Source organism: Bubalus bubalis, chromosome 21 (genome assembly GCF_019923935.1).
Source record: "Bubalus bubalis isolate 160015118507 breed Murrah chromosome 21, NDDB_SH_1, whole genome shotgun sequence".
NCBI classification, from domain to species: domain Eukaryota; kingdom Metazoa; phylum Chordata; class Mammalia; order Artiodactyla; family Bovidae; genus Bubalus; species Bubalus bubalis.
The window spans coordinates 36,586,676-36,597,332 of record NC_059177.1 but is presented as its reverse complement, the minus strand read 5'-3'; the positions used below and the strand labels follow the sequence as shown (position 1 = coordinate 36,597,332).

Here is a 10,657-nt window from a genome sequence, read left to right as displayed (position 1 = left end):
CTCCCTCATCCCTGGGATTCTCCAGGCAAGAATACTGGAGGGGGTTGCCATTTCCTTCTCCAATGCGTGAAAGTGAAAAGTGAAAGTGAAGTCGCTCAGTCATGTCCGACTTTTAGCGACCCCATGGACTGCAGCCTACCAGGCTCTTCCATCCATGGGATTTTCTATTGGAATCTTAATAACTGTGAGATAAGTTAGCTGAGAGGTGGGGGAAAGGTGAGGAGAAGGAGAAAAGCTTAGGGGTTGAGTATAAACTTAAATATGAGAATGGATTTGAAATCTGGCTCCTCGTTTACCTTTAACTGGGTGACACTTCAAACCTCACTTTCCTCATGTGTAGATGGGATAAATTAGTATGTATCTCAGAGGATTATGGGAGAAGGCAATGGCACCCCACTCCAGTACTCTTGCCTGGAAAATCCCATGGACAGAGGAGCCTCCTGTGCTGCAGTCCATGGGGTCGCGAAGAGTCGGACACGACTGAGCGACTTCACTTTCCCTTTTCACTTTCCTGTATTGGAGAAGGAAATAACAACCCACTCCAGTGTTCTTGCCTGGAGAATCCCAGGGATGGGGGGGCCTGGTGGGCTGCCATCTATGGGGTCGCACAGAGTCGGACATGACTGATGTGACTTAGCAGCAGGAGAGGATTATCTTTAAAAGACTTGCTAAGATAAAATATAAAAGTGCTTGGTAATGCTTGGCTCAGACAGACATCGAATTAAAAGAGTTGGCAGTTATTTTTAATATGTTAATAAGGAGTGTGAATTAAAGGGCACATAGCCTGAAGTGTTGCGCCATTTTTCTGCCATAAAATCTCCTATTCCAGTGCATCCAGTGAGGTTAATGTTCTGCAGAAAACAGTGTGGGAAAACCTGCCTTAAACAAGCAAACTGAAGACTTAGGTTGGATAGGTGGGTTCTCGTTAGAAATTGAACAGTTTTAAAGTGGTACTTGTGGCTATTTCTGTAACATTTGGGGCATCATGTTAGGGGTCAGGAAGATCTTCATGCTGCCCTCATTTCTGTGGAAAATCAGATTTCATTTCCATCATGCCTACTAACAGTAGCTTTCTGAGACCCAATGAGAAACAAGAACTGCCTGTTCAAACTGGTTGCAAGATTTGCAAAGCAGTTTTCTTTTTTGATCCCTACCAGGGCAGCAGGACTGGGTCCATTTCCCCTTGTGTCCCATGAACACAGAAGCCATCACCTCACCTCCCTCAGGCAGGTGCTGTGAACCTGGAAGAAGCATCTGGACCCTCTCTGGAGAAGAGTAAAGTACATGCAAGGTTGTGGATGTTTTATGATCTGCAAGAGATGGATCATCCAAGGCTCAGGCTTGCAGCTTGATTTTCTCTTTTTAACGCAGAAGTTCAGCAGTGAAACTCATTTTCCACAACTCCCCAAGTGGTTTTGCAATAAATCTGTGAATTTAATCAGCCTCCTCTGTTGAGGCAATCTTCCCTAATTGGGTATTTGTGGGGAACAATAGACATGATGACAAAAAGACTTCATCTCTGGAAAAGAGGCCAGAGTCTCATCAGTAACACTGATAATAAAGCTCCCACCCCCAGCCAAAGAAATGGAACAATGGCCTCCAGTGACACCCTTGGCACCAGATTCACTGGTTCCAGGTCATATTTGCTTTCTAGACCATCATCTCATTCTGCTCCTTCCTGTCGCCAATAACAAGAAAATGAAAATTCTGAAATGAAAACTGAGCATCATCTCCAGCACCACATAGGCCAGTAACTAAGTGGACTACTAAGTTGATTTCAAGTTTCCCAGAAGATTGCAATAGAGTAATGGGGAACTGCAATGAGAACTGAGAACAAAGCTAACACAGAATCTGAACAACACAGTCTTGTTTCCTTTCTCTTTCTCTAACTGGGGATTCCCACTCGTCTCTGCCAGTCCTGGCAGTAATGTTGGGGGTTGGAAGGGCCTCGGGCAGCAATGTCACACACAGAGCTGTTGGCTATCCATTGGCAAAGCAAACTAGTTATTAAAAAAAAAAAAAAAAAGCAGGGATGTTGAGCTAGGTGCCTCACGTTCCCTAATTATTGGACATATACAATCTCCAGATTGGCTGGTATCTGGCCTGCATAGGTCAGGAGTTGAGAGAGAGTCATTCTAGTAATGGAGGCAGCCTGTCAGGGCTACTCAGCCCATTTGAAGAGGATGGAGAGGAAGGGCAGATACAACATAGCTTTTTCCATGCTGGAAAATGAGAGAAGCAAAGCGTGGTAATGAATTAGAAGTGGAGCAATGGGAAGAATTTCACAAAGATGCCATCTGTCCCACCTCCATGCAGCTGAGCCTGACATTCTGGCATCCTCTTGGTTCTCTGCCTGTGAGAGCATCCTGACACTCAGCCACTCCACCTCTCAAGGCTCTTGGCGGTCAAGAGAGCATGTGGGTGATAAACACAGAAACTCACCTCTGGTCAGCAGACACAGGACAAAAATGGGAGGAAGAACTCTGAAAAAAATGCCATCTTCCCAGCCAATTGGACCCAAATACAAAAGAGCCAGTGTGCTTCAACTCCTGTAGCTGCAGGCCCTCACTGGCGCGTGAATAGGGGCACTGATGGGGCAGAAATGCAATAAAATCCCAGGTGCCCTCATTTCAGTCCTGAGTTGTGGTTTCTCTGCTTCCTCCCACTGGCCAGCTTCAGCATGAATTGCTCCCAAAACCAACAGTGAAATTTAACCTCCATTCCTTGCAGGAAAAGAAGAAATCCTCATCTCTTCCGGGAATTTTCTTTTGGTGTTAAATCTTGCAGGCTTTGGCATGCCTCTCATATACACACACGCTTGGGGAAGCGGGGCGGGGGGGTGGGTTCCAGATGATCTTTCTCTGTAGAACAGGGCTCTCAACAAAGTGTGGTCTTTGGACAGAAAGGATCAGCATCACCTGAGAACTCATTATAGATGCAAATACTTGGTCTCACCCAGTCCTACTGAATTCAAAGCTCTGAGGATTGGACCCAGCAGTCCAATGAACACTTAATTTGAGAACCACTATACAGGCTGATCATTTCTCCACAATTCCTATTTTTATACCTGTGTCTTTGGTCCTCCTGTTCCCTTCATTTGATATGCTTCTTTATTTCCAGTTTGGCAGGCTCCTAGTCAGTCTTTGTTAAGTGAAAAGTGAAAGTGAAGTCGCTCAGTTGTGTCCCCATGACTCTTAGCGACCCCATGGACTGCAGCCTACCAGGCTCCTCCGTCCATGGGATTTTCCAGGCAACAGTACTGGAGTAGGGTGCCATTGCCTTCTCCTAACAGTCTTAAACTTTGCTAAAGACAATATACTTGGTTTACCACAGCAATAAGCATTTTATAAAGTACTCAAGAAATAACACTTACAAAAATAGGAGGAAAATTTTAGGTGAGAGCACAAAACGAAAATCGCCTGATTCTCTGGCAAAGAGTTCTCCCAACATGTCAAGTCTACAAGAAGAGATGTTTAGCAAAACAGTGTTTGGGCTGACTCAGGCACCAGCGAGTGTTCAGGTGGCCTTTCCTCAGGTTTGCTTCATCGGCGCATGGATATTTGCAGGCGCCTGCTCAAGGTAGGCCAGGGCGCCCTGGGGGATGTCGGCTGGCTTTTTGTGCTGCATGTTGATGTCCTCCAGCACCTGCTGCCAATGTCTTAGTTTTGTCAAGTGCTTCTGGACCAGAGCATCCTTTCGCTGTAATTCATTCCTCAGTTCTGAGACATCCTCTTTGATAACTTGCTCTGGTTTCTGGACAGATAACTGCAATCTTTTTTGTAGGAAAAAACATTCTATCTGTCTTGCAATATCCAGGAATTTCTGGATACACTGGTCAACACCAGTTCGAATTTCTTCCTGATCTGTACCATTGACATAATTTTTTTTTTTTGCAAAGTTTTTTAATTTTTTATTTTATTTTTAAAGTTTACATAACTGTATTAGTTTTGCCAAATATCAAAATGAATCCGCCACAGGTATACATGTGTTCCCCATCCTGAACCCTCCTCCCTCCTCCCTCCCCATTCCATCCCTCTGGGTCGTCCCAGTGCACCAGCCCCAAGCATCCAGTATTGTGCATCGAACCTGGACTGGCAACTCATTTCATACATGATATTTTACATGTTTCAATGCCATTCTCCCAAATCTTCCCACCCTCTCCCTCTCCCACAGAGTCCATAAGACTGTTCTATACATCAGTGTCTCTTTTGCTGTCTCGTACACAGGGTTATTGTTACCATCTTTCTAAATTCCATATATATGCGTTAGTATACCGTATTGGTGTTTTTCTTTCTGGCTTACTTCACTCTGTATAATAGGCTCCAGTTTCATCCACCTCATTAGAACTGATTCAAATGTATTCTTTTTAATGGCTGAATAATACTCCATTGTGTATATGTACCACAGCTTTCTTATCCATTCATCTGCTGATGGACATCTAGGTTGCTTCCATGTCCTGGCTATTATAAACAGTGCTGCGATGAACATTGGGGTACTCGTGTCTCTTTCCCTTCTGGTTTCCTCAGTGTGTATGCCCAGCAGTGGGATTGCTGGATCATAAGGCAGGTCTATTTCCAGTTTTTTAAGGAATCTCCACACTGTTCTCCATAGTGGCTGTACTAGTTTGCATTCCCACCAACTGTGAAAGAGGGTTCCCTTTTCTCCACACCCTCTCCAGCATTTATTACTTGTAGACTTTTGGATCGCAGCCATTCTGACTGGTGTGAAATGGTACCTCATAGTGGTTTTGATTTGCATTTCTCTGATAATGAGTGATGTTGAGCATTTTTTCATGTGTTTGTTAGCCATCTGTATGTCTTCTTTGGAGAAATGTCTATTTAGTTCTTTGGCCCATTTTTTGATTGGGTCATTTATTTTTCTGGAGTTGAGCTGTAGGAGTTGCTTGTATATTCTCGAGATTAGTTGTTTGTCAGTTGCTTCATTTGCTATTATCTTCTCCCATTCTGAAGGCTGTCTTTTCACCTTGCTAATAGTTTCCTTTGATGTGCAGAAGCTTTTAAGGTTAATTAGGTCCCATTTGTTTACTTTTGCTTTTATTTCCAATATTCTGGGAGGTGGGTCATAGAGGATCCTGCTGTGATGTATGTCAGAGAGTGTTTTGCCTATGTTCTCCTCTAGGAGTTTTATAGTTTCTGGTCTTACGTTGAGATCTTTAATCCATTTTGAGTTTATTTTTGTGTATGGTGTTAGAAAGTGTTCTAGTTTCATTCTTTTACAAGTGGTTGACCAGATTTCCCAGCACCACTTGTTAAAGAGATTATCTTTAATCCATTGTATATTCTTGCCTCCTTTGTCAAAGATAAGGTGTCCATATGTGCGTGGATTTATCTCTGGGCTTTCTATTTTGTTCCATTGATCTATATTTCTGTCTTTGTGCCAGTACCATACTGTCTTGATAACTGTGGCTTTGTAGTAGAGCCTGAAGTCAGGTAGGTTGATTCCTCCAGTTCCATTCTTCTTTCTCAAGATCGCTTTGGCTATTAGAGGTTTTTTGTATTTCTGTACAAATTGTGAAATTATTTGTTCTAGTTCTCTGAAAAATACTGTTGGTACCTTGATAGGGATTGCATTGAATCTATAGATTGCTTTGGGTAGTATACTCATTTTCACTATATTGATTCTTCCAATCCATGAACATGGTATATTTCTCCATCTGTTAGTGTCCTCTTTGATTTCTTTTACCAGTGTTTTATAGTTTTCTATATATAGGTCTTAAGTTTCTTTAGGTAGATATATTCCTAAGTATTTTATTCTTTCCATTGCAATGGTGAATGGAATTGCTTCCTTAATTTCTCTTTCTGTTTTCTCATTATTAGTGTATAGGAATGCAAGGGATTTCTGTGTGTTGATTTTATATCCTGCAACTTTACTATAGTCATTGATTAGTTCTAGTAATTTTCTGGTGGAGTCTTTAGGGTTTTCTATGTAGAGGATCATGTCATCTGCAAACAGTGAGAGCTTTACTTCTTCTTTTCCAATTTGGATTCCTTTTATTTCTTTTTCTGCTCTGATTGCTGTGGCCAAAACTTCCAAAACTATGTTGAATAGTAATGGTGAAAGTGGGCACCCTTGTCTTGTTCCTGACTTTAGAGGAAATGCTTTCAATTTTCCACCATTGAGGATAATGTTTGCTGTGGGTTTGTCATATATAGCTTTTATTATGTTGAGGTATGTTCCTTCTATTCCTGCTTTCTGGAGAGTTTTGATCATAAATGGATGTTGAATTTTGTCAAAGGCTTTCTCTGCATCTATTGAGATAATCATATGGTTTTTATTTTTCAATTTGTTAATGTGGTGTATTACATTGATTGATTTGTGGATATTGAAGAATCCTTGCATCCCTGGGATAAAGCCCACTTGGTCATGATATATGATCTTTTTAATGTGTTGTTGGATTCTGATTGCTAGAATTTTGTTAAGGATTTTTGCATCTATGTTCATCAGTGATATTGGCCTGTAGTTTTCTTTTTTTGTGGGATCTTTGTCAGGTTTTGGTATTAGGGTGATGGTGGCCTCATAGAATGAGTTTGGAAGTTTACCATCCTCTGCAATTTTCTGGAAGAGTTGAGCAGGATAGGTGTTAGCTCGCCTCTAAATTTTTGGTAGAATTCAGCTGTGAAGCCGTCTGGGCCTGGGCTTTTGTTTGCCGGAAGATTTTTGATTACAGTTTCAATTTCCGTGCTTGTGATGGGTCTGTTAAGATTTTCTATTTCTTCCTGGTCGAGTTTTGGAAAGTTGTACTTTTCTAAGAATTTGTCCATTTCTTCCTCGTTGTCCATTTTATTGGCATATAATTGTTGATAGTACTCTCTTATGATCCTTTGTATTTCTGTGTTGTCTGTTGTGATCTCTCCATTTTCATGTCTAATTTTATTGATTTGATTTTTCTCCCTTTGTTTCTTGATGAGTCTGGCTAATGGTTTGTCAATTTTATTTATCCTTTCAAAGAACCAGCTTTTGGTTTGGTTGATTTTTGCTATGGTCTCTTTTGTTTCTTTTGCATTTATTTCTGCTCTAAGTTTTAAGATTTCTTTCCTTCTACTAACCCTGGGGTTCTTCATTTCTTCCTTTTCTAGTTGCTTTAGCTGTAGAGTTAGGTTATTTATTTGACTTTTTTCTTGTTTCTTGAGGTGTGCCTGTATTGCTATGAACTTTCCCCTTAGGACTGCTTTTACCGTGTCCCACAGGTTTTGGGTTGTTGTGTTTTCATTTTCATTCGTTTCTATGCAAATTTTGATTTCTTTTTTGATTTCTTCTGTGATTTGTTGGTTATTCAGCAGCGTGTTGTTCAGCCTCCATATGTTGGATTTTTTAATAGTTTTTCTCCTGTAATTGAGATCTAATCTTACTGCATTGTGGTCAGAAAAGATGCTTGGAATGATTTCTATTTTTTTGAATTTACCAAGGCTAGCTTTATGGCCCAGGATGTGATCTATCCTGGAGAAGGTTCCATGTGCGCTTGAGAAGAAGGTGAAATTCATTGTTTTGGGATGAAATGTCCTATAGATATCAATTAGGTCTAACTGGTCTATTGTATCGTTTAAAGTTTGTGTTTCCTTGTTAATTTTCTGTTTAGTTGATCTATCCATAGGTGTGAGTGGGGTATTAAAATCTCCCACTATTATTGTGTTATTGTTAATTTCTTCTTTCATACTTGTTAGCATTTGTCTTACATACTGCAGTGCTCCCGTGTTGGGTGCATATATATTTATAATTGTTATATCTTCTTCTTGGATTGATCCTTTGATCATTATGTAGTGACCATCTTTGTCTCTTTTCACAGTCTTTGTTTTAAAGTCTATTTTATCTGATGTGAGTATTGCTACTCCTGCTTTCTTTTGGTCCCTATTTGCATGGAAAATCTTTTTCCAGCCCTTCACTTTCAGTCCGTATGTGTCCCCTGTTTTGAGGTGGGTCTCTTGTAGACAACATATGTAGGGGTCTTGTTTTTGTATCCATTCAGCCAGTCTTTGTCTTTTGGTTGGGGCATTCAACCCATTTACGTTTAAGGTAATTACTGATAAGTATGACCCCGTTGCCATTTACTTTATTGTTTTGGGTTCGAATTTATACACCATTTTTGTGTTTCCTGTATAGAGACTATCCTTTAGTATTTGTTGGAGAGCTAGTTTGGTGGTGCAGAATTCTCTCAGCTTTTGCTTGTCTGAAAAGCTTTTGATTTCTCCTTCATACTTGAATGAGATCCTTGCTGGGTACAATAATCTGGGCTGTAGGTTATTTTCTTTCATCACTTTAAGTATGTCTTGCCATTCCCTCCTGGCTTGAAGAGTTTCTATTGAAAGATCAGCTGTTATCCTTATGGGTATTCCCTTGTGTGTTATTTGTTGTTTTTCCCTTGCTGCTTTTAATATTTGTTCTTTGTGTTTGATCTTTGTTAATTTGATTAATATGTGTCTTGGGGTGTTTCGCCTTGGGTTTATCCTGTTTGGGACTCTCTGGGTTTCTTGGACTTGAGTGATTATTTCCTTCCCCATTTTAGGGAAGTTTTCAACTATTATCTCCTCAAGTATTTTCTCATGGTCTTTCTTTTTGTCTTCTTCTTCTGGGACCCCTATGATTCGAATGTTGTAGCGTTTAATATTGTCCTGGAGGTCTCTGAGATTGTCCTCATTTCTTTTAATTCGTTTTTCTTTTATCCTCTCTGATTCATTTATTTCTACCATTCTATCTTCTAATTCACTAATCCTATCTTCTGCCTCTGTTATTCTACTATTTGTTGCCTCCAGAGTGTTTTTAATTTCATTTATTGCATTATTCATTATATATTGACTCTTTTTTATTTCTTCTAGGTCCTTGTTAAACCTTTCTTGCATCTTCTCAATGCTTGCCTCCAGGCTATTTATCTGTGATTCCATTTTAATTTCAAGATTTTGGATCAATTTCACTATCATTATTCGGAATTCTTTATCAGGTAGATTCCCTATCTCTTCCTCTTTTGTTTGGTTTGGTGGGCATTTATCCTGTTCCTTTATCTGCTGGGTATTCCTCTGTCTCTTCATCTTGTTTAAATTGCTAAGTTTGGGGTGTCCTTTCTGTATTCTGGCAGTTTGTGGAGTTCTCTTTATTGTGGCGTTTCCTCGCTGTGTGTGGGTTTGTACAGGTGGCTTGTCACGGTTTCCTGGTTAGGGAAGCTTGTGTCGATGTTCTGGTGGATGGAGCTGTATTTCTTCTCTCTCCTTTCGAAGAGTTGGGCTGCTTTTCTGGGTGCCTGATGTCCTCTGCTGGCATTCAGAAGTTGTTTTGTGGAATTTACTCGACGTTTAAATGCTCTTTTGATGAATTGGTGGGGGAGAAAGTGTTCTCCCAGTCCTACTCCTCCGCCATCTTGGCTCCTCCCCATTGACATAATTTTGACTCACCAGAGAAGGAAAGCAAGCTTTAAAAGATGACTCTAACTTGTCCACCAAAATACTGTTAGAAGTTCTTGGAATGCCTGGCATGGCCTGAAGAAGCGAAGCCTGGCCCAGGAGCCCCGATGGAGGTTGCGGAGGTCTGAGTGGCTGTCCAGAGAACATGCCTCCCAGTGGAGCCGAAAGTCAGTCTTTAAAGGCCTCCAAATAATACCCTATTCTATTTGTAAGCCTCTCCTGACACCATCTTCTCCACTAAGCAAAACCAACTGCCTTATTTGTGTTCTGACAACACTTCAGGCAGCCACTAATATATTATATTGCAATCATCTTGTATGTGTTTTCCATACCAGGCTGAGAGGACAGGAAAATGTCTAATTCAGCAAACAGTTTATACAAAGTATCACAAGCCTATCATTGTGTTAGCTCTGGTGATGTCAACATAAAATAATGAAAAGCTTAATTAAAAAGTGAGACTGCCTCATTTATACAACTCATTTTTGCATGCCATTTGCATGAGATTGCAAATCCCAGGCTTAAAGTCTTACCTCTGACACATGTTACTTATGTAACCCATAACTGTGCTCAAACTATTTAACATTATTTAATCTCATTCACAGGCTTCCCTTGTGGCTCAGCTGGTAAAGAATCTGCCCACAGTGCAGGAGACTTGGGTTCGATCCCTGGGTTGGGAAGATCCCTTGGAGAAGGGAAAGGTTACCTACTTCAGTATTCTGACATAGAGAATTCCATGGCCTGTACAGTCCATAGGGTCACAAAGAGTCGGACACGACTGAGTAACTTTCACACATAATCTCATTCACAGTAAGGAAACGTTGGTAGTACTTTATGTTAATAGGTGAATGAATTAGAAATATGCATACAGGGTTCAGCCACAGTACCTGACCAGAGAAAGTACTCAGTGAATGTTTGTTGAAACAATAATGTCAACATTAGCAGTGTTGCCATCATCATTATCATATCACTAACAACCTGCACGGCACCTGGTATACAAAGTATGAACATAAATGTGAGAATTTGAAAAAGGTCAAAGCTCAAGGCTGATCCACTGTCTACACTTCATGGGGTACTTGACACCATAAACAAATTTGACTTTAAGGAAGATGTTTCAGATATTCAAAAAGATACAGAGAACTTTAAGGAATAGCATATCCATGACATTTGTGGCTGCTGAGCTGCCCTTAGCTTTCAAGTTAGTTTCACAGCTCCCTCCTGGTGTCCTCACTCTTTATCTACCCATAAAC

At 40.6% G+C, this 10,657-nt stretch overlaps 1 protein-coding gene across 1 annotated transcript; it reads right to left on the bottom strand.

Moving 5' to 3' along the window:
* Positions 1 to 3,531: 3,531 nt before the first annotated feature.
* LOC102415312 (mediator of RNA polymerase II transcription subunit 28-like) lies at positions 3,532 to 9,578 on the bottom strand (the record flags this gene model as incomplete). Its single annotated transcript, XM_044934280.2, has 2 exons — positions 3,532 to 3,884; positions 9,395 to 9,578. Coding segments are annotated over 2 exons (537 nt in total), but the record flags the coding sequence as incomplete, so codon positions are not given.
* Between the last annotated feature and the right edge of the window lie 1,079 nt (positions 9,579 to 10,657).